The sequence below is a fragment of the Tetrao urogallus genome (assembly GCF_951394365.1).
Source record: "Tetrao urogallus genome assembly, chromosome: 8".
Classification (NCBI taxonomy): Eukaryota; Metazoa; Chordata; class Aves; order Galliformes; family Phasianidae; genus Tetrao; species Tetrao urogallus.
Genome location: NC_136821.1, coordinates 20,937,259 through 20,962,355, shown reverse-complemented (window position 1 = coordinate 20,962,355; position 25,097 = coordinate 20,937,259). Strand labels below are relative to the sequence as shown.

General features: G+C 44.0%; 1 protein-coding gene across 1 annotated transcript in view; it reads right to left on the bottom strand.

Moving 5' to 3' along the window:
* The window catches only part of MTX2 (metaxin 2), a gene marked incomplete at both ends in the record, with an annotated part of 32,717 nt that extends 14,376 nt beyond the window's left edge, over positions 1-18,341 (bottom strand). The window contains 3 exons of the mRNA XM_079538920.1: positions 4,364-4,410; positions 5,346-5,393; positions 18,302-18,341. Of these exons, the coding sequence (XP_079395046.1) occupies positions 4,364-4,410; positions 5,346-5,393; positions 18,302-18,341 (135 nt within the window). The remainder of the gene's footprint in view (positions 1-4,363; positions 4,411-5,345; positions 5,394-18,301) is intronic.
* Between the last annotated feature and the right edge of the window lie 6,756 nt (positions 18,342-25,097).

Below are 25,097 nucleotides of genomic sequence, written 5' to 3'. Positions count from 1 at the left end.
CTGTCATTCAGGACTAAGAACAGACAATTCTAAATGCACTTTCCTGGAATATATTAAGATCACTTACAAGGACATCAATTGCACAAGCAATTAATACATATCTTAACGTAATGAGCTGCTGGCTATATAACCTCGGGACAGCTGTGAGAATTTCCACAGTCATGAACATTTTTGACAGCCTTTTAAGCAAGACTCCACGGCTACCCGCATAAATATTTCAGAAGAGTCTGTAATGACAGAGGCAGCCGAAACGCTCGCATTCCTCCCCCCGACAAGCCGGGGCAGCACGCAGAGACGCTGCTGCTGTACTTGCAGCCGCAGGCCTGCAGAGCACAGCTGTGTGCGCCCACTGTCCCCTCCCCTGCCCCAACCCCACCAGCCTTCACCTGCACCAGGTACAGCAGGGGGACGGGGCCTGGGCAGGCCCTCTGCTTCACACTGAGACCGTCTGCTACGGTTATTTAGTTTTAGTCCAAGCTTGCGGCTGAAAGTAGATGAAAAAACTGTAATCCACCTATCTATGTAATCCACCAATCCAGCTACAAATGCAGCAGCATCCTAACGCATAAACATAGCAACACACACACCAGACGTAATTCACCATCTGGAAGTCCTCGGCTCTAACAACTAACCTTTGCAGAAGCAACCGTAATCCACATCTTAACTCCACAGAATCACAAAGGCTGGAGAAGACCTCCAAGGTCATGAAGCCCAGCCATCACCCCACACCCACCATGCCCGCTAACCACATCCCTCAGTGCCACAACCACAGACTGCCCTCCCACCAGGATGGCTGCACGAGTTGGTGGCCTTTGCCACCACGGGCGAGCAAAGTAAGAGCCAGCCAAGGTGAGGTAACACCCTCATCAGTGAGGAGAGGAATGCAATTACTCACTGAAAAATCCTGTTGCAAGAAACTGTGCTCAGAAGCTTATACACATGCAATCTTCTGATGGCCCATGGGTGGCAAATGCCTGAAGACACCACACTTACAGAACCAACAGGCAGAGCTGCGCCTCAAGGGAACTGCTGACAAGTGTAAATAAATAATAGTAGATAATAATAAACTGGTTGCAAATACAGACAGCATTTTATCACTGAGAATGAGCATTCATAATTTTCATTTTCCCCTCTCTCCTACCCATGATCTGACAATGATAACCAGAAACCCCCATAAATATATTCCCAGCATGCACAGTTCTCTTCCAAACCAGAATTTGTCTTAAACACAGCACACAGCAGGTAGAAGTTGCACAAAAATCTGAGTTTAAGACCTCAGAATTCCTAGGATGGCCCCTTCCTTACAAAAAGGCCCACACCTCTGTATTAGATTTCCAACAGCAGTCCATTGAGCTCCTTGTAATTATTCACAGAATGGAATGCATAGCAATCTACTGAATTTGAAATGAAGCACCTTTTTAAAGCAAAGATAGTATCAATTTGTTAAATGTGTTCTTACACTACCCGAGTATGACATAATAAATCTCAACTTCTCAGGCTATCATTTTAAATAGTAACTCCATCTCTACCTCCTTTAAAAGTGGAGCTGCTCAGGGGTTGAATTATAGCTGTGTGTTTGATTCTGAGTTTTGGTGACTTTTTTAGAATGGCAAGACTGATAAGCAGCAATGCTGTACTTCGGAAGCTGTACAGTAAACAAGGGGAGAATGCTTTTAACTGTGAGTCACAGTGCCCAGGAAGTATATGCATATTCATTAACAAGAACAATGCCAAGCATCTCACGAGAAGAACAGTCTTCATTCTAAATGCAACGTTCTCATTCCTGAAGCTGGAAAATCATTGCTGAGATTAAAATCAGGGCAAAGCAGTAATTCCCCTGAAGTGAAAATAGCACTGCATTCAATATCAAGGTTCTGCAGCCTTCCTTCTCAACAGGACCATATAATAAAATCCTTCAAGCAAGGAGTGCAAACACCAAGTGGTACGTGAGACAACGCACTAGCTCATTTCAAGTTATGTTGCATTTTCAGCAAATTCAAAGAATCTGCACACTGGAAAAGAGGAAGGAATTCTTCACTCGGCGTGTTTCCAGGAACAACAGTAGAAGAGGACAGAAGAATTAGAGAACATGGGTAGAAGAGGAATTAAAAAACAACAAACCAACCCACCAGGATCAGCTGAGATTCCACAAGAGAAAAGGCATTTGTTTATTTGTTAACTACTGAGGACACCACCAATACAGCTGCTCAGCAATACCCAGCATACTCCGCCCTCCCCACTTGCACAGCATGTGGCTACTTCCTATGGCCTTGGATTTTTTCCTTATTTTAGATGTAACTCTCTGTGTATCTGTTTTCCAAGAGCTACTTCAGAGCAGTGTAACACAGGGCTGTTGTAAGGGGACTCGGAGAAAGATGCAGAGGACCAGTTCCAGCACAACCAGTGTCCCCACATGAACCATGTTCCTTAGGGACCTGATGGCTGCTGACTCCACACGCTCTTTTGAGCAGACGCATTCAAAATTCCAGTGCATTTCCATCACATGAAAGTTCATCAGGCCATGACCAACCCATGCCCTGCTCTGTGATAGTCACGTGCCCAGAATCCCTAACAGGGGAAAGGGAATGGCAACTGTGGGGGAAAAAAAAGCCCCAGGTACCAGCTCCTATTTCTCTTCCTATCCACTGCTCCCATTTACTCCTCAGGGAAGGGGGAGCAGGAGGGAGAGATATCCAGTAAAAAGATGAACAGGCTCCTATCAGCATAAAATGTCATTTCCGAACCAGAGGAATGCAGCAATTTCCTTATGCAAACTACACTGGTCTAGTCACAGCTTTCTGATCTCTTAGCTGGTAACACATAACTACAGCTCCTCGCATTTCAAATTGGATTGCATACACCAAGGATAACTATTCTTTCACAGTCACAACCTTGTTACACAGGTTCTTCTAAATAGATATGATTCCCCAATAGAAAATTGTTCTATAAAGTTGAAGATCAGATATCTACCAGAGCTGTATTTATAGTCATGGCTACTATCAGCTGTCCAGCTAGAGAATATTGAAGAAAAACAAGCGTTTTTAATATATTATAGTTAATTTATCATCTAAGTGACATGTGTAGGATAACAATGGGCTGGATACAGTAAAGTAAAATGATGCATTAGGAAAGGAAATTTTAGGGTTATGTTATTGTTTCTTTCGTTTGTGTGTTTTTTAATGCAAGCCACACCTATGTGCATTGCTACATGGCAAGAAAATATACAAGAACCACAAAAAATACAGGATTCTGGAGTAAAAAGGAACACTGAAATCAAGGGAGCAACAAAAGCACTTATTTGCTTTATTATGAGACACAATATAAAACACACCAACCAAACAAAAAAAAAATTGCCCCGTTTATTTGATATATCAAAGATGACTCATTTTTCTAGCACAAGACAAAGATAGCTTTTGTTCTGATAGAATTTACTCTTACAGATATTTCCTACATTGCCAAACTGGGAGGAAAAAATGTTAGAGATCCAGTGAGTAGTTAATATGATCATATAATCCCAATATTTTTACCAGTAATGTCAGTTACAGTCTCCAGTGTCCCACGAGGCTAAACGAGAAGTGACCCCCTGGACAGCCCTAAGAGACCCCTAGCTCTTGGCTGACAGCAACCAAGCCAGACCACACAGCAAAGCAAGAAGCAGGGGAGCAGTGCAGCTCCCTGCTACACAAAGCAGCAGCAAAGCTACTTTGAACAGGAACCTGACAGACATCCTGCCCACCACCACTTCTGACAGCCTGACCATCTCTGCGAATGGGAGCACGTTCCCTCGAGATCTGGGGTTACTGAACCTAACAGGTTAATGGAGTTTACACAGACTTCACAGCCACAGAGGTGCTTTTAAGTCAGTTAGAGATGCAAATTTGTCAATTATATGGACTATTTCTACAAACCACATTGGATCTCTACTACGTATATATGAAAGCTCTCCTCAATTTCACCAGAGACACATGGAGGTTTGATGCCCACAGCACATCTGCCTGGAGCTGGGGGCAGCAGTAGGTCTGAGAATGAAACAGCAGCAAGCATCATACAGGGGGCTACAAGGGGAACTGGCACCCCAGCTGACCACAGGGGCACCCCGCAGGGTCCCAGATCAGGAAGATAAGCAGATACCGTACGATAAAACACAGCATAAATACAAGCACAAGCACTCTGGAAAGAACACCCAAACCCACGTGTCCTTCGGCTCTGGCACTTCAATGACAACACGAAGCAAATCAGACACACAGCTTATGGTTAATTCTTAAATCATTCATTTGGGGAAATACAGACATTGTAGCTAAAAGAAAATCATTCAGAACCTAAAACAGAAATAACATCTTTAGTTTAGAAGAGATGACGTTACCTGAACAGCAAGGGAAGCTGCATTATCAGAGAGCAAAATCTGGTCTTCTGTTCAAAGAAAAAAGAAAAATCACAATTACAAAAAGCATGTCTATTCACCCACAACTGTAAGTCACCCCGAGTTGCATTGCTTACATGCAAAAGAAGGAGCAAATGTATAATTGTTATGGAGCTAGGCTAGAAAACCTGCTATATTTTTTTTAAAGTACCAGGAATATTTCTCCTGCAAATGCAATTGCATTTATCATACACTACCAGCGACGTACGATAAAAACGCTCACAATTGAAAACCAAACACTTGAGCTTTATGCCAATTACTCCTCTTCTAATCAAAGTTAAATAAAACCGCATCTTCATAACTCCTCTGGCTAAAAAGTAAAAGCATTCGGAAAGCTATAAAAACGGCTTGCAGTTAATACTGCGCACTGTGTCTAGGTCTGTCACACAAAAGAAAGATGACAAGTTCACTGCAATAAAAATTCCATGCTTAGAAGACTAGGGCTGCTACCTATTAGTCTTCATTACTTTGCAGTCTTCTGACAACTGTAGCAGGCTGCTGAGCCCCAAATGGGGGCCATAATGTGATCTGATGATATATGAAGAGCTGCTAAAGGGAGCCTGAACCATCCTAGCCTATACATTTTAACAGTTCCTTTTTACTGAGAGCCCACTTTACCACAAGACTTCAAAAATCTGCTGCCTCAGCTATTGGTGCAGTAAATCTGCCAACTGTGCCTGCAACCACATCATTTTACACTGCCTACAGCAGCCAATATAATGAGTCAATAATAAACCAAGGACCTTATAGGCCATGAATAGCTGGTTTATATTGGCAGATGTAAGCGTAGCTCAAACCTCTGACCAGACAAACAACACAAAGGGCTCTTAACAGTTGCTGTGCTTCCTCGCAGTTAATTATCTTCGAGCACATTTAATAGGTTTTTAAAAATAGAGTAATTACTAATTGCAAAAAGCGTACTCACCCTTCAGCTGCTGATACAACGCAGCATTTTCAGGCCAAGGCTCTGCGGCTGCAGAAAGAAGAGGAATTAATTAGGCAAGCCAAACAACAACGCACTGCAGATGCTAACAGAACACAAACATTATCTAGAGCAGAACTCAAACTGCAAAGAGCTGACGTGAGATGTGACCTGCCCTGAGATGTCCCCCTCCCACTCTCTTCTGCTCGTAGGGGCGCAACACAGGGCAGAAAATTAAGCCTCAAAACTAAACGTCGCAGACAAAGCTAAAACCCAAGCTATGTTGCAGAATGGCTTCGCAATCACCACACAGCAAAGGCAGCCAGCTTCCTCTGCCATAAGGCGTCCTTGTGCACATTCCCGTCACAACTCTGGCCACTTGAGCAATTATTTATTAAGGTACGAAACAATGAATTCTGGAAATAACAGAAGAAATCACAGAGAGAGAAGCAAGAACCTCAAGACCAGACAGAAAGAATGCTCTGGGGAAATGGAAGAGCTCTGTGCCCGACTGGCCCGATGCCATACCCAGAGAGTGAAGTGTGCGGGCACAAGATGAACCCCACCAAGACCCAGGCTACCTCCTGCCTTAAATTAAACACTGGCCAGCCCTGGCACTGCAGTGGCAATATTCATTTAACAACACCTGCACCATCAGTCGCAAAGCAAAGAAACAGAAGACAATGACAGCTTCCAACTGAGAACCATTGCAGTTCATCATATTCCATATGAATTTATGGGAAGGCAAAAATAATAAACTGCTAATGAGCACCGATTGCATTAGCATTAGGATGGGTCATTGTATTGTGTGCGATGTCTCCGTTACATTCTTTGTTAAATTCATTTTAGAAATCTATTCTTAGATACCAATTCAAACCTGGATTTGATCCCAACTAGGTATGTCGTATTTTAGCCTCACAAAGATTACTTTTTAAAGCAATGAGGTGTCTAAATAACTATGCGTGCTTCAAACAGAATTCTGCCACCAGCTTCAGTAAGGTCATTATTTGTACCTTGGTCCTCAAGCTCCAAGAAAATACCGAAGATGTGGAAACTTGTATGGAAGTAACACAGCTGGAAAGCTTGTATCACTCTGCGCAGTCCCGCAAAGGTCGCTACCTTTAACATGAAGGCACAGAGCTTACCAAAGCCACACTAGCAGAGGCATGAGAAAGCAACTAATCACCTCTACTTGTCAGGAAGAAATGTTTTATGTTTTATTGTAGCAGTTATTGGTTTTACACCCCTCCATTAAAGTTTTGCCCTGGAGTAAAAATTCTTGAGATGGAAGTACATTTACTTCTTGGAATAAAGACAGACTAGGTATCATCTGCGGTACTGCAACCTTAAGCGTTCAAAATCATTTATCTAAAATACATTTCTTCCGATCCACTCAAGTCTTGCAAGAACAAAAGTAATGAGGAAATTAAGAAAGCTAGTGCTGGACTTTAGCAAACTTACAGTGCTGACCTCTGGAACACTTACAGAAGTAAGCCACAAAGGCACACTGCTCTTGTACATGGCAACACCCCACCGGGCCAGCAAACAGAGAGCATCCTTTTTCCATGCCCAAAATGGCACTGAGAACTCCAAATTGCATGCGCCCATTTCCACCCATAATTTTTGCCTGTTTTTAGATCGCCATGCCAGATTTACATCCAGTTCTTGGATTCTGTCCCACGCTGGAAGAACAGGCACGTGGCTGACATGTCTCAGGCCCACAAAAATTAAATGAACTTTTCTTTTTCCAACAAGAGAGCTAAGTCTGTTTCAAGAAGTTCAAACACTAATTCCAGTCTGATCTTGGCATTAAGCTCCAGGCAGCCCTCAATACAAATCACAGCCTCTTGGCACACACAGTCCAACCAGACACAACTGCAAAGGCATTCTGCATCTGCGTTATAAACCAAAACACAAGCAGAATGTTTTTGTAACTTGCTGGCCTTTATCTGCTCACAATTTCCTCCCACATTCTACTGATCAAATACAGATTTTCACAAACTGTATTTGCTGAGGATCTGACCCTAACTCGGTCACTCATTATATGAAGCTTTTACCACCAATCTTAGTATATACAGGAGCACACACCAAGCTAAAGAGAAGGAAAGCACATAGGCAGTTTTATACCTTTGCACCCACTCATCTAGCACACGGTTGTGAGCTAAAATTTGTCTTTTGACAAGTAAATGAAACAAGAACAAACAGTCACATAAAAATCTCAGCCTCTCTTATCTGGACATCTGAACTCCAAAATTCAGCAGTTCTGTGTGAAAGAAAGCACAGCAGCCCTGCACTCAGCATCTACCAGTCTCCAGAGGAGCTCCCAACTCCAAGCACACACGCGTGGACAAGGTGGCCACGTGCTCAGAGGCCTGGAACCAAAGCCTTCAGTTCTTCATGTCCAGGCTGATGAGGGACGAGCTAAAATCAGAGACCAGCCCCACAACTGCTGCAAGGCCAAAATCTGCAGCTCGGAGAGGCCAGAACCCGCTGGGGACAGAGGAAGAAGTCACTGAGAGGACAGCACAAGCCTGTGCAAGAGGAGAAAAGGAGTAATGTGTATGGCAATGACTCCTGCTTTACGAATGTAGGTGAAGACATAATTTGTAGAATAATAGGCACTAATATTACACGCTGCTTCAGTTCTGTCATATTTCCAATCCATCAAGTTGATTAATGCTATAATAACTCCTCACAAACTTATCATTTGTGCACTAATGAAGTCAAATCCAGTTTATCCTCTGGCAACTATAATCTTCTGGTCACTAGATGTTAGTTTCCCAGCTAAGGGAAGCTTTCCAAGACTACTAGGACAGAAGGAGAAAAAAGAGAAAATTGAGAAGAGAAAGAAAATTAACAAAGGCCATGTCAATTCAGTTTCAGAAGCTTTCAACACGGAACCACATTTATGTGTTAGATCCTATGCAATGCACACTTTCATCATTAACTGCTCACAGGATGAAATAACTGCCTGGAAGTACACCTTCCAGGAACTGCTTTTCTCCTTAACTTATGAATAAGTAACCATCAGCTTCTTCCTTCTGCCTCCAGAACGAGCAGAACCACGACCAATGGGTCTGCCTCCCAGGCACATAACCTTTATTGAAGATTGCTTTCTCACCTTACTGACATTTTTCCCATGCTTAAGGAATTCAAACACTTAATCTTTCATATGGATTGTCTGCTGTTTTTCAGGACATGTGAACCTCGTACTCTTGTCTTCCCCTATTTCTCTCCTTCTGTACTGCTTGCTTTCATGCCAGTTATAGGAAACTGGCATCTATGGATCAGTTCTCCCTATTATGTGCATCCAGAACAAGCACCGAATTCAAAAGTTACTGGCAAGTGAGAACTAAAAGCATATGGACACAGAAAGCATCACCACATAAGCCACACGAGCAAAGAATTCAGTGCCACAGAGGAAACAACCACTGAGGGGACCACCTACAAATAATCTCTGGTTTTGTAAATCACTAAAAATAGATGAAAATTTCCCTAAGCTCAATGTATTTGTTAGTCAAAGTGTTCTACTTATTAACAGTTTAGCATAGAAAATATAGAATACAAAGTGCTAACAGGATTCTTCGGTGTCAAATTAGACTTTGAGGGAATCTCTGAGAACTGGTGTGTTGCATGTTCCCAGTGGAGTTGTAATTACTCAGGTTTGCAGCTACCTATTAAAAGAGATCACTAGCCTCATCTGTCATGTAAGAGAATGAATTACTGAATGTATCATTCTGCTCAAACAAAAAGCTTTTAAAGCACAGAACAAGACATGACAGTCATATGAAACTCGTTGCCACTGAAAAAGAACAGCATCAGGTGTATTTTTCAGGTTTTGCAGTGAAATGTTTTACTTGAGCTACACTAAGGTCAGAGATTACATCCAATTAACATCCCGACTTCAACATTTCCAGATGTTTCAGAGTTGTCATTTCAATAATAAGAGTTTATCAATCTAAATGCTTTCGGGACAGCAAGAGGGATGAATGCATTTAAGCCGCAAGAAGAGAGCACTGGAATTCACTACCAGCAGGAGAAGAGCAGCTCACTCGAAGCTCACACATCTCAGTTCCAACTAATGCTCTCAGAACAGGACAGGCTGTACTTCTCTGGGGTCCTTGCACACATGTGAATTTCAAGGTCAAAGAATGAGGGGCAGCAACAACATCCCCTCAGTGAAGTCTGTGACGAGGAAAGCACCATTTCCCAGCACTTTCTGCAGCACTTCAGTCCCACCAGCTCCTTGTCCAGGCTGTTCCAACATCTTATTAGAGCACCAAATTTGGTTTCAACTCCTACGTTCTAATAGCTGGGAAACTTCATCCCATGTCAGTGCTGCTCGGATGGATGGGGAAACAGCCATTTTCATCCACTTTCCCCAAGCAGCTTCACAATGATGAAAGAGTTTAAATGAAATAAATGGCTTACAATTATACCTTTAATCCTGTTACTTAAAAAATAAGACTGACTGTGGAAATAAGTAGACATAAAACACTTTGCATGTTAAATTGTGGAATATGCTAAGCAAGAATGTAACAGTTTCAGAAGCCTAGCATGAATCGCCAGTTTCGACCATCACGGTACACGACGTGGTTTGCAGCACGAGCTCATTTAGCACAGGTCTGCAGGCTGCTCCTTCCTGATTATTGGGCACAGACATGAGAAACCTCCAGATGCAGGCATCTAAGTGCTCCCTCCTGCAAGGGAAATGAAGTTATTACCAGGAGAAAGAGCTCTGCAGGACGATGCTCAACTTGAAATTAAGCTGTTCCCAGCAATTAGCACAACCATAGAATTTGGGTGGAGTGGGAATGTTTTCGGAAGGCAATGCAGATGTAAGTAATTTTCAGCTGTAAAGCCAAAATATGCCTAATCAGAGTCAAGGCTAAGGAGCTAACACCAAATGTTACTAGCCTGCAGATTATTCGTCAAGTGCTGAAACTACATGAAGAAAAGTAAACAAGACAATCTCTGCCTCAAGTATCCTGTAAACTAAAATCTCCTGAGTTCTCAGTTTGCCAGTAGTTTATCCCTCAACAGCTTCTTTCTGCTTCTGTAAATCACGCACCCAAATGACCAGCACCCTCCTTCATGCAGACCTCTGTATGAAATTACACAAGTGAAGCCAGGCCTGGGACAGAATCATTGCCCGCAACTGTAAGCAGAAGTTTACAGACCGTGCAGAAATAAAGACAGCTTCTCTGAAGTCACCAGATTTGCATGGATCATTTCCCTTACTGTTATATTCTTAAGCACTTTGATATTAAACTTGCATAGAAAGGAGGAAAGCAAAAACATCTGTATTTACAAGTTTGGTTCACATAGCATTAAAGGCCTGTTAAAACAGCCAAGAGGCAAAATACTCTCTACTAAAACCTAAAAAAGTTAGCATTAATTTGAATCGCCGTATTCCAATATTACAGCTGGAGAAATTAACTTACGCATTATTTCCACACTGTTTCCTTTAGCCTCTCCCTAGGTACAGATTTGATTAAATTATAATGAGATACCTCAAAACTGTTTTCTCACAAGACTAAACACTACAAAGAAATCGAGTCCTACATCTGGCAGCATCCACATCCAACAGCATTATTTACAAGTCTCCAAGCACCGCGGAGCAGACATCGCAACAGTTGGGAAGGCATTCCTTGCCTGGCTTCCCCAGGCTGCTGCTACGGGAGCTGTGCTCAACCCAAAGGAACCACACTGAAAGCCAACCCACAGACTCCAGAAGGAAAAAGGATCATTAATAGCCTGATGTTGAGATGCATCAAAAAGAAGTAGGTAATCACTTTCTTCCCTTTTCGCAACGCAAAAGGTCGCGTTTGCAGGGAGCGATACATTGTTTTAAAAGAAAATGCCAGGAACTGGCGCATTTCTAAATCTCTACTACAGGAATAAGGTGCAGAAATACATTTTGATTAATGCCATGAAGGCACAGCCCGTCCATCACCCACGACCAGTAATGTAAGTACGAGAAAGTTGTGGACTGACTACCTTGAGCCCCACTCAGTCAACCCACCCACACTGAGATCAGTGCCACGTAATTGGCCTGGTCCTGCAAACTGACAAGGGCCAGGAAGAAATGAGAGCACCAGCAGCTCCCTGGCACTGCTGACAGGGGATCAAGAAGTGTTTCACAGTGCCTTGCCAAATGAAAGCTAAACAGGACACATTAAATCATGTATCAAATAATTACATCATTTGCTTAAATCTATCCTGGTCCTCCTTCTCAGAGATATTACAATTCAGATAAATCATGGCTGCTCGGTAATTATTGATCAAGCAGACACTTCAATGCAAAGATTCAATCTGAGCAGCCATTCCCAAACTCAAGTTTCCTGCAGCAGAACACTCACAGAGGCTGAGCACGACATGACTGCAGCAGCCATTTAGGATGAGACAATCTGCTCCTTAACCCTCCAAGAAAGCTATTAATGGCATGGATTGAAGCATTTGTCCAACTCCATTACTTTGAGCTGAGTGCCCAGAGCGCAGGCATTGCGCTTTGGCCCCTGGGTACTCAACATGCTCCCTGCGAGGAGGCGGCCTGGTCACAGAGAGGCCACTGAAACCCAGCAGAGTCAAAATCATAAATACAAGTTGCTCCTAAATCAACATTTGGACTCCTTCAGAAAAGCGCAGTGCCAACTAATGATCTCAATAGATTTATTTCTCAAGTCTCGACAAGCTGGAGCTATTTTACTTATTCCTGATATTTAGCACAAATGCTCCATCTCAAAGAAACTCTGTAATTCTTTATCACAGCTTTTTATAGATCTCTAAATCAATCTCTTCCCTTTGCGTTACTCAAGTCCTTTGCCCCTGCCTGAAGACATAAAGCTCCATGCATAGGAGCTGCCCTGAAGAGGAGGACAGACGTCTGACACTCATGAATGTCCTAAGTGCCCTACTGGACTAGGACAATTCTTAGCCGCATTGCCTACATTTTTATACTTTAATTTAGCCTTTTGGGAAGCTACTTTAGATTGAGAGCTCCTCATCCAAACAATTCAAACTCCTCCAATCTTAAGGATGCCTGGCAGGCAGACTGAAAGCCACTTCTGCAAAGTGCCCCTGGGAGCTCCCTGCTTCATCCCCAGTGCCTTTACTCTGAGCCACACCAGGGATCCAACCCACCTGTCCCAACAGACCTGCCCTCAGTATCCCTGATCTTCTCCCAATGCCTCCCCCCATGCACTCTTCCTGCTCATCCAGTCCCAGCACTGTGGCCTTTCATTATGTCTGCCCTCCATTCCCTTTCTCCCATCTGACCCAAGGAGCCAAGGGCAGCACTGCCAGGAGGCACAAATGATGACAGCAGTGCTGAGAGCCTGGATCCCAGGTAGAGGAAAGAAGTGCAGAGATCTAAGGCAGGAGAGCAGCGAGGGGCAGCAATGCAGGCAGGGCTGGCAGTGGTGCAGCCAGCCAAGCACTGCTGCTGGCAAGGGGAAGGCACTGGTGCCTCTGCTGCTGCTGTAGGGCTCGTGATCTTCAGGTCAGCCCCCAAAAGAGACAATGATATTTGCAAAGCAAATGGGACAAAATCAAAGTAAGCGTTCCTTTTCATTTACTAATTTTCTTGTCATAGTCCTAGAGCAGTCCTGTTTCCTGCCATGAGAAAACAAGAAGATACTACTTAGCAGAAAACATCTAATAGTAAAATCCTGATTAGAGGAAAACTGCTTTGTCTTAATGGAGCCAGAACCAACTATAGAGGGACATTCTATTATAAACTGTCATTAAATCGCTTCATAAAAACAAGAAGTAGCTAACTCAGAATGAAATATGTATAGTACTGCAGTTATTACAAAATAAAGTCATTTCTCCTCTGGCCTAACAAAAGATTAGACAGGCAATCCCTTCAAAGGACTGATTCAAATCAAGCTACAAAACGTACCTGTCTGAGCAAACTGGCAGGAGCCACCTAAGAGACTTTGCTCATGGCAGAAGAACAGGAGTTAAAGGATCTCTTAGGTTGGATTACCTCCCCCTCCAAAAGAAAACAAAAAAGCCCATGTCCGTGTCCCCAGCCTGAAGTACATCACAATACAAAACCAAAACAGCCTGACAAATTCAGTATTTACAAACCATCCCTCAACTACAAGCATTTCAGCAGCAGGCTGAAATACTGGACTGTCAGTATCAAGTAAAAACAGGGAACTATTTTTTTCACTGTATAATGGCACAAACTGTTCACATTCACACACGCACATTCTAGTGTACAAAATGCATGCCCAGCTTACATTTCACGTCTCTATATGCAGGAGCAATGAAGGCAGGCAGTTTTCACTCTAGATGTTTTCTCTAAGCCAAACTGAAGCTTGCCTTAATACATAAAACGTGCACAGAAGAAATCTACTTTTGCTCTGGCATGTTACACTACAGGTAGACTCAGTGAGAATGTAAAATATCTAAAGGCAGAAGGGCATCTGTTTTTCAAACTGCATTCATTTCCCTCAGCACTAAAACTGGCCAAAGACCTCTAGACATAACTCAGCTGCAATAAACAGAAGTAATTTTCCAGAGATCAAAGGATAAACAAGGATATTATTTTCTCTCTTTTTGATTGCTGATCTGAAACTAACGTGTGGGGGAAAAACATGCTAAGCATATTGAGTAATTCAGTGACAACTGAAGAACATTTCAACAATCTCTTCAGGGTGACTTGAGCAGCCAACTTCTCTAAACTACCACAGTCAGAGTTTAATATTCTGCACCACTTGAAAGCTGGCACTCTAATTCTTCTTATAGCATAAATACCCATTTCCTACCCTGTTAAAATGTGATTGATGCTAAGCTACTCTAAACAAATTCTCTACCACACATCCAATTAATATTTGCAACAGTTCAGAAACTGATTATTCAAACTGTGGTATAACATGCTTGCAATTCACAGAACTATGGAAGTATTTATTATTCCTTGAGACACAGCATCAGTCTCTCTACATTCCTGAACAAGCGAACGCTTAAACGTCACTAAACCAAGCATCTGACTCCACGCAAGAGATAAAGTCATCAGTGCATAGTGCATCACTAAGGCATGACAGCAGCAGGTCATGCTCAGCACGTTGACATGCACACACGTTGCACAGACTGCTGAGCCTCTGCAGATGTGCCAACAGGCTAAGCCAGTGAGAAGCACAGAGAGGCTGAGCTGGAGGTGCTGGAGCTGGAAGAATGTTGCCCAGGGCTGTCACCAGCAGGGTTCCGAGCATCCCCAGGGACACAGATTCCAAAACTGCTCTGAGCAACCTGCGCCAATGTTAAATCAGATTCATAGTTTGGGGGTTGGATTTTTTTTTGTTTGTTTGTTTTTTCCCTCTCAATCAACCTTACCATTCCACTTATGCATAACATAGCACAGTATTCACAACCACAGGTAGAAGGCTATTAGAACAGCCATTGTTATGTATGTTTTTCCTTTCAGATACACCATTTTTCATCCTCAAAAATACCTGTGAGACATTTAAACCTTCAGAGTACCAGAATAAAATATTCCCTGTGTCTATGCAAGGTCTCAGCAAACCTACAAGTGGGGGGTATGGGCCAAGATCCTGGATAACTTCTAGAAAAATTTTCCAATATGAACAAATTGAGCAATTTTTCCCTTATTTAATTTCAGTCTTGGAGTGATACATAATACAGAAGAGCCAGAAGGCCACGACCCACTGGCAAAGGTATTTATTATTTTCAAGGCAGATAGCTGCTTTTGACACTGATCTGCTTTTGGAAAGCAAACGCAAGGTCATAATTTTGTTTTTAAAATGATTCAGTGGTGTAGTGGAAATGCTAAGTCGGGGCTTGAACCAGTGATTGAGCACCTGGTGGGATTGAGCACCCAAGAGAGCTCAGGTGTATGCAATGCCTCTGTCTAACTGGAAGGGGTGGAGCCAGGATCCATCCCTTCCCAGATCTCATTTAAGGGTTGGCAGTGGAGGTGAGGGTTTCTTGCTAGATATCCCTGCCTACTTGTGGCCTTCCAAAGGTAAGCAGTTTTTCTTCCTTTGTTTCTGTGTCTGCAGCTGCTGCATTTGGGCTTGTTCCAAGGATCCAAGTAACAGGCACTGTGATAACCAGGTAAAATCCCAAACGAGCAGTAAAAGTAATCTTCTGCTCCCTGCCCCTGAAAACCTAAAACCAGGTATTTGTAAAATAGAATGACCTTGGAACTACTTGCGCCTTCCATAGTGGTGTGGCCTACCTGTACTTTGGGGGAGATTACTGGAGGCTGGGGGATTGGTAGTCCCCCCAGTAATGGGTGTATGGCATGCAGATATTGTAGTCAACATTCTAGTTTTAATTGCTAAGGGGACCTTAATCATGTCCGGGTGGCAAATCAGCTGCCCCCCTTTTGCTACCCAATATAGTTGCGCAGTCTCAGATATCAAGCCAAAGGGTAGGGCACAGACAGACAGGACATGCCCCAGTGCAAGCTGAAGTACTGACCCAGAACAGGAACATGGCCCATATCTTGCTATAGAGGGCAGACCCATTCTTTCTGGTACCTCTGAAACATCTATACTACTCCCTGTGAGTCTCTTTGGGTCTACATGATCACTGGGAGGAGCAACATGACATCAAAATGCTCTAATGACACTATAAGATCACCATGACCCAGTGGAGGAGTATATGCGACTGATGAAATATGAGCTGAACCCTCCCTGGTCCAAGCAACTGTGTGCCTCCTGGAGACTCAGTATTGGCCCACAAAGGAATATGAACTTCAACCATGAACCAATCATCAATTGTCTTGTATTTTGTTAACTGACACTCTGACAGGCAAATTCAACAAAGTGTCAAGGTCTACTTGATCATCATAATGGAAAGGGCTTACTTTTTAACCTGCTCAATCACTGGTTCACACCATGAAGATGTGGAGCATAGCAGAAATGCTAAGTCACAGCCTGGACCAGTGATTGAGCACGTGTTGGGAAGGCAGGACCAACCCAGGGGAGCTCAGGTGTATGCAATGCCTCTGAGTAACTGGAAGAGGTGCAGCCAAGGATACAGCCCTTCCCAGACCTCATTTAAGGGTTGGTAGTGGTGGCAAGGGTATCTTGCTGGAGATCCCTGTCTACCTGAGGGTTTTCAAAGCTAGGGGTTTTTCCTTTGTTTTTGCATCCATAGTTGCTGAATTTGGGCTTATCTTCACTGGCTGCAGCATAGGACTCTGCCACCCACTCTTACTGCTGTGCTTTCCATTGCATCATAGAGTTACAAGTGGACAGGTCCACAGTAAGGATTTGTACTGTACCTTCAATCAAGGTAAGTTGCTGCACGTCCAGCAGATCAACGAAGTAAGCACTGAGCACTTCTGCTCAGTAAAAATATAGGAGCATTTGCAGCAATTTTGTATTACATACCTGCATGGTGTATTACCTAAAAACAAAAAAACTAGCATTGCTTAACCTGTATCTGACAGGTGAAAGATGAGGCTCTATGCTTACTAAAATTTAGGAAGGAAGCATATGAATGCTTCTGATGCTCTCAGAGACCCACATTCATAGCATAACTGTCATCACAATACTCTGAGGCTAGCAAAAGCAACCAACCCAAAGGGGAAGCAAGAATCTGCCCAGAAAAAGAGGAAGAACAACTCTGAAAGGAGAGAATGGAAGGAACCAGACAGTGCAGTATTTCTTGCTTATAGAGTTTAAAACACATGTTTTTCTTGCACTATGCACATGCCTACATGCAATACAGCTTTGAGCCACTATTTGTAATTCCAGTAAGAAAGTACCTGTTCTAAGATATTCATAAAGGCCACAGCAGACAAACAAAACAGAATCAACTCCTTACTCACATTTGTGATTATACATGTTTCACAATGTAAGTGAATGAAAAGTATTAAGGAGATCACAGTAGTAAATGGCATGGAGTGATGCTGACATACCATAATACCCATGTCCTGAGGTTTCTGGCTCTTAAAATGTAACTGCTCCCAGAGCTAACATCTGTGAATCAACAAGTCCCAACCCAAGAGCCTAGCACAACTTTAAGGATGCCTATGGGTACCCAATTTTGAGCCATCTGGGTTTCCCTTATCATACCGGCCACAAGCAAGCATGCTCTGAAAACTGAACTGGGGATCCTACATTAGAGCCTCTGCAGGCCCAGCGTTTGGGACAAACACTGGCTTCTTCCCGAAGAGCTTGGCAGAAATAGTAATGCCATCTCCTTGCAGTATTTGCTCCTTATAGGCTCATGTAGCAGGAAGAAATAAGGACAGAGGCAACAGAAGAATGTGACCAATACACTGAGCGCTTTCTGAACTCCTCAGCCAGAAGCTAGCTGAGGTGCATGTTTGTTCCTTGAGAGCACTTCTGATAAAAAGTGTCGGTTATGCACATCACCTTGATTTATGACAAGGCTCACATTTGGTGCATGTGGCCCAGCTGGGGCAAACCATAAGAGCAAATTATGTATTGCTGTACTTCTTAGCTTCACAACAGCAACACAAGAAACGCAGCACTTGTGAAGGAACGTTATGAAATCAAAATGAAGGTGCTGCCTAGCACAGCTGGGAGCTGCAGGCTCGTTAAGTGAGCAGCGGCCGTGATGGCCGCCCGCAGGTGTGCGCTGCGCCATGGCAGCGGGAACCTGGCGAGGTGCCGTGGCAGCCGCCCCGCGGGACAAGCGCGTGCGGAGCAGGGCTCTGCACGGAGCAGCGGACAGCCGGCTTCCCGAGCAGTCCTTGCAGGGCCGGCCTGTCGGCCGGCTCTCCTCCGGGCGCTCCCGAGCCTCGGAGAGGTCACGCAGGCTCCGGCCGCAGCAAGGGCACCGGGACCTCGGCGCCCAGCGGGATATCGCAGGCTGTGGCGGGGGACGGGGCCCGCCGCGGCCCGCGGGCGGCTGTCCCCGGCGCCCCGCCAGGCGGGGCCGAACGCACCCGCGATCACCAGCGGCCACCCCGGGCCGACACCCGCCCCACCGGCCGCCCGCCCGCCCCTCACCGGCCAACTGGTTCATGAAGGCCTCCGCCACCAGCGACATGTTGCGCAGGGCGAGCCCCGCCGGGCTGAGGGCACAGGCAGGAACTGGGGCCGCGCCGCAAGGCCCTGCATCCGGGGCACGCCCCGCCGCCCGGCCCGCCTCCCGCCGCCAGCTCTCGCGGCGGCTTTGCGCGGCCGTCGCTCGCCGCGCGGGCGCGATTTGCGGCCCTGCTGCTGAGGGGGCGGGCTGACGCGGCGGCCCGAGGAGGGGAGCGGAGCGGAGCTCTGCGCTGGGGGGTGCGCGCGGGAAAGAAGCGGTGCCCGCAAGAAGCTGCTGCTGGGCCTGGGGGCGCCTCGCCGATGTGCTCGCGTCCCAAGTAAAAGCAAATTTTAAGACCGATAAAGAAATGCAGAGGGCTGTCGTACTGTGCGACTCCAGCGCGGGGACCTGCTGTTGGGAGCGCGTGCTGCGCGATGTGAGGGGGAGATTCATCTGGAAATGATACGCTGCAAAGCTGCGCGTGCAGCATTAGACCTGAATGCAAATGCAGACATTTCAAAGTGTGGGAGTGTGCTGTGAAGCCAAACAGCTTTAATTCCGTCCATTTAAGATCCTGTTGTTGGGGGTGGAGGGAACACAGCCCAGATCTTAATGTTCCTTAGTTCCACGCCATGAACCACAAATGACACATTCCCCATCTGCTAACGAAGGTTGCTGCACAGGCTGCAGCCTTTTTGCAGCCCTGTGTCAGCCACATAGAATTTCAGACTTCATAAAAGAGATATGTAACGTGAAGGACATTCTTATGTATTACAATACATGCTTTCCATGACAACTACAACTACCAAGAAAAGCAACTTCACTGGGCTCTGTACGAGCTCTCTGCAGAACTTTTCCTTAAAGCTTTTAATAGGTAGAGGATAGAAACTTTGAGAGGATTATGAACAACCCCCTCTTTGGGAAATTACATCTTAATCCCCTTAGTTAATCCAGACTGAGGAAAAACCCCTTTGAATTTGCACCCAATTGAAATGTTATCTGAGATACAACTTCATATTTAGCCGTGGTGTAATAATTCTCTTCCTTTGCCTGGAAATATAATCAAAAGAAAAGTGAAAACAAAACTACAGTCTGACAAATGGTAGCAGGAAACACTGGCCAACATCATGATGGATGAGAATATTTATCATAATTCTGAGTATTGTGATGGATTCTTGGGCTGACTTAGCCACATCTCTATCCAGTAAACAGTAGTAAAGCCTTTGCTCGGGGAGCGATGACATTTGTTATTTAACTTGTGACAGATGCCAAATCCTTCAGCAGTATAAACATGGCTGACATCTGAAATACTGCAGACACTTCAGCTTCATTCAAGGAGAAAAATGAAATAAGTGCATGTGGAAGGATAATTGCAGATGTTTTGCAGCTTTTTCTTGGTGATATATTATGTGTACACAACTTCAATTATGGTCCTATGGAAAGGAGTCATGGCAAAGGTGCCCTGGACCAGTGGAGCAGCATCAAAGGACTTTTAAAAGTGCTCTGGATCCAACAAAGTCCCCAGTCGTGGGCAGTCTCTACTACTGAAGGAAAGTTGGTTTATCTAGCTCGCTCCACGTGACATTTAGAGGCAATAGATAAGGAGCTGAAAGGTGTAATTTCAGTCTGTTTTACCTTTTTTTTTTTTTTTTTTAAATGATTTTATTTAAAAAAATTCAGTGTAGGTAAGAGCTACTGGGGAATGCTGTAACAGGCCCCAGAATCTCCTAAGTAAGGCAACTCAATCCATCTTCAGTTCCTCTGGCACTTACACTGTATGGAGCTTCAACACATGTGAGAACTTAATCCCAGTAGTTCTCTGAAGATAACAGAAACATCTAAATGTGGTTGAGTCTGAAAGCAGAAAAAAAAGATCAACCTCCAACTGCCTGAACTAATTGCAAATTAGGACAAGAACAAAGACATTAGTTGGGTCTGTGTGTCTTTGGAATATGTACCAACTGGATCATTCATTTTTTGACCTTTATAGAAATGATCAGTGAGCATAGGCATTAAATTAACTGAATTTGACAGGAGATGATTTCCAAGAATTACAGATGTTTTCTTATGGATCATACCAGCTATCTCCTTTTCAACATGTGAATGTTTCCTGAAGTGTTTTGTGGACAATAACTAAAGGGAATCAATTAAGGGTATAACTGCCTTTTCTTCGTCATGAGTTAAATTCCATGGTACAAACTTTGTGTTTTGAGATGTACATCTTGGCCTTGAACCACTATTAATGTCTTAGTCTTAATTCTGTGACATAAAGGTTATCTAAAGTTTAGGAAAATGCCATAATATTACATTATGAATACAATATGTGGATTGTTGTAAATGTCCCTGCCTTCAAAGTATGGCAAGACAAAGATGCTCAGGCTCCCTTCTCTGTGACTGGAGATCAGGAATTGCTCATGGTGAGCCCAGATTCTTTCAGGGCCATCATATACATTTCTTCAGCTGGCCATGCAATTCACAAGCTTCCTTCTGTAATATTTAATACCATGGAAAGCTTCCCACCTTTCACAGATTGCAAAGGCAAACAGCAGATCCCAAGATGAAAATCCATCAGATTTCAATACTAAGAGAAAGATGCACTTCAAGTTAGAATTTCAAGGGAAACTGAAGGGCAAAATTGGGTAATCTGCAGAACTTCGTATTTCAGAAGGTCAGCTGGAGTGGTGTAGCAGAAATGTTGAGTCATGGCTTGAATCAGTAATTGAGCACCTAGTGGGAAGACAGGGCCAACCCAGGGGAGCTCAGGTGCATGCAATGCCCCTGAGTGACTGGAAAGGGTGCACCCACAATCCACCCCTTCCCAGACCTCATTTAAGGGTTGGCAGTGGAAGAGGGGGAATTTTGTTGGAGGTCCCTGTGTATCTGTGAACTTTCAAAGGTAAGCAGTTTTTTTTTCTTTGTTTCTGTGTCTACAGGTGTTTCATGTGAGCTTGTTCTCGTTTGCTGTAGTCTAGGATTGTGCGATTCCACTGTTATTGCTGTTCTTTTGATTGCATTCTAACATTACTACATTACAAGTCAATGTAGCAGAACCACCTGTAGACAGGGATCTTGCCTTACAAAGGCACGCCCAGAAGATGAAGTACAGCCTTCATGTAACTCATCTCTTCTTGTGGGCTGCCTTTAGCAAGCAAGACGTTAATCCCTAGGGTTGCGTTGTCCACCAGGGAAATAAGATTGTGTGGTGTGGCTGGTGCTTGAGAATAAGCTAAGTGGCAGTTAGGGATTCTCTCATTTAGAGGAAGCAAGCAAACCAGCACAGAAATGCCTTCTCCTTGCCTGGCACACTGCCATGTTGCCCCTCCAGTGTAATTTAAGGCATTCTAGGCACTGGTCTGAATTATGCTGCCTGTCAGTGTCTTTAAAAAGCTATTATGGCTGCTGGGGATCCCTGCAATGAAAGAGGATTTGAGCATGTCCTTCCCTGCCAACGCACTGAGTGCCAGGCAACAGCAGGAGGGTGTTTCTAGCATGACTTCGTGCCAGAGGTGATCTGCGTGCTAAGCAGCCTGGCAGAGCACCCAGAGCAGCAGAAACAGATGGATCTGGATTGACATGATCAAATAGATCTCACAGGGTGTTTAGTGTGTTTGTCATGTGAGTGTTTGCCTGTCAACTGTTTCACGTAATTCACTGTTTTTCCATGTGAGGAGTGGTGCCAAAATCACCCGAGTATAAGCTAAGTTACAAGGTTTTCAGTCCCAGAATTTAGTGAGCTCACTGAGATACTGCTCTGTGACAGATTGAAGTCAAGGCTGAGGCCTAACTCCCCCCTTCACAATTCCTGTCCATGTCCTTGGGAACTTGACATGCCCTATGGGAGCATCTAGAACTCAGTGAGAAGTAAAGGTGCTTCTATGGAAGTTCAGGTGTATTTTATAGTAGTTTACATTCCATGAATATTAACTGCAGGATGGTGAGATGTATGGGAACTGTTGATCACGACCTGAACCTCTGATTGACCACCTGAGGTGAGCAATGAGTCAGCTGCAGGAGCACAGGTGAAGGCAATTCAGCTGTGCTACTGGAAGGGGTGGAGTAGTATAGAACATGATTTTTAGGAATATGCTTCCATAGAAATACAACAGTTAGAGTATTAACGCAACCACTTTGCACTTGTGGAAGATACTGCATACTTAGCTGACAAATCAACTAATGCTGATATATTTCCAATAACGCACGTGAGCATAAAAAGAGTTTTCACAGTCTTTTAAGAGGTACAAGAATAGCGTTTCTGAAAGCAAAGAGCGGATCTTAAGCTGAGTATGAAAGCAATTTGATAAATCATTTTCTTCTTGCTTTCTCACCTCCTTTCTTGCCTTCTTTTATTGAGCGTGGTCTGATTTTTTTCAGGAGTACCAAGTCTCTTTTAGAGCATCTGTCATCCACATAGCTGCACTGAGCAAGCATCAAGACTACTGTGCGGAGATCCTCACTTCACTCTTTACTCACTGGGGGCATCACCAGCCCACAGGCTCTTGCATATCACTGTCATTCATGGCAATTGCTGAGGAGATTTTCCCCATGTTCTGAAACATGCAGATCTCCACCACACTTCCCCTGATTTCCCTGCACATGCTCTCCCATGGCCATGGCTGCTTTCATCCATCTTCCCTGCTGTGCTGACCTTTTGGCTCTCTTGGGTCCAACCTGTAGTAACAGACTGATTCCATACTTGTCCATCTTTTCTGAATTTCTAATTGATGAGACAAATATTAATTCATCTATTTATTTGTTTATTATTTGTTTAATTTGAAGCACGGCTCACAGTTGCATTGCTTAAACTGCAGGAATGTCAAAGCAGCAGTTATGGCTCCAACTGGCAGTAGCAATTGCTCTAAATGTTCATCTTGATGTTTGTGTAGCTCACACAGCTGCTAAATCCTGAATCATCTTGTTAATGAAAGTCAGAATAATTGCTCACAGTTTGACTGCAGGCACAGGTTAGGCAAGTCTTCTCAAACTCTGGAGATGGTATCTGTAAAATTAAGGAGCTGCAGCTGAGCTCAGTTTCTGGACAAGTGTGGTAAATACTGAGGGGGTTTATTAATTCATCAGAGCTCCTTGTAAGATGGTCTGAATCCTTCTCTGGAGGCCAGCATAGAAAGAATTAACTTTCTTCTTCCTGTGGAAACGATCACAACTGCCTACCCTGTATAGAAGGAAGAGGCAGCTGTAATGAATTATTTATCCGTAGCGCACTATAAGGGATGTGCTGTGATTAATTGTAGAGCTGGGCAGGAAATAGTTTCCTCATCCCAAAAGATTTTTTTAGATTAAAAATGTGCTGTTATTTCACACTGGGATAAAACCCCAACTCTTGTAACAGTTTTAGAAGTAGAAGACCAAAACAACACACACAAAAAAAGTCTAATATGTACAACTCTAGCAAAATAAGAGCCCAATAGAAATTTTTCCACAGCTGAGAAAAAAGTTTGCTATGGAGTTCCTGGGGATTGACCCACAGCGTAGCCCCAAGCTGTGAGCAGGTGAGGAGCTTTCCTGGCTGAGAGCTTGGCACCAACCAATGCATTGGTGCGGGGTCGCAAATGTCACTAATCGCATGTGTGTGCCCCAGCTGCTGAGCCAGGGCAGGGTAGAGTTCATGGCTGCTCTTTCGGAGGCACTGTGAATCTCACTGCAATGGAAGAGCTGTGACTGTCTCTGCCCAAATGCTTGGTCCTTAGAGCAGCATCTGTTGTTTGTATTGCACCCTTCTGTTTTTACAGAGAAAAGCTATGGAGCTGAGTCATATTCTATGAACCTGTTTGCTTACAGATGTGAAATCTCCTTTTCTAAAAAAACATAGAGGGAAGAGAGGTTTTTATTCTTGTGATTCACTCCCCCATGTGCTTCGTAAATAAGAGGCTTTTCTCATGATTGTTTCCAACGCTTCCAGTTTAAACATGTAGCCTGACTGTACAGGAGTGCCCTGGTGTATTTCTGAGGGAGGCTGAAAATTGATTCGCTAGGTGTGATGTAGCAGAAACTTCAGAAGTAGAATCTATGCCATTTAGAATCACTGTCTTGATCCATAAAAGGGAAGGGAAAGCTTTTCTGTATCTTCATTACAGCTGTAGAAGTTCATACTTGACACAGTTTCTCCCCGGGGTGTAACTGTGGTGAAGGAAAAAAATGACGGTGACTGACATGACTTGAATGTATCTACATTAAAAACATATGGTCTTGTTAGCAATAGGTATGAGCTGGTGAGGCTGGCTACCTCCAGAGATTTGTAAGGCCATGTGGCAGAGCAGATTGATCCCTTCCCTGGTTGTAGTAGAAGGATGTGAGAAAAGCACCAGGTGTCTCCTTTGATCTTTCTTAAGGCCAAGCAGCCAGAAATAAGAAGTTCATGCTGTGTGAGGAAATAGTGCTCAGTTAGTAGTGTGGTGATGATTTCAGAATATTTTATGAAGAATATGTACTTTGAAGGTTTTTGAACACTGATGCAGAAGAGTTTTGAGCCACATGAATCAGACTTAGCTTCCACAAACTTTCGAAGAGCAAAGGCGAACTGAATTCCAGTCCAATCCAGCTAACAGCCACGTGTAACATTCCCAATCCATTATTTCCTCTTAATTCCCCAAAGGCTAGCAAATGTACAAGGCTAATATTGTTAGAATCTGAAGTTGTCTTAGTCAGTTGTTTAGAATTAAATTTATTTAGTAAAATGAATACCTGGCTTTGCCAATATATCTCAGCTCTGGTGAGGGAGCTTTGTGCTCCTGGGTCATACGGTCAGTCAGCCTGGACTTT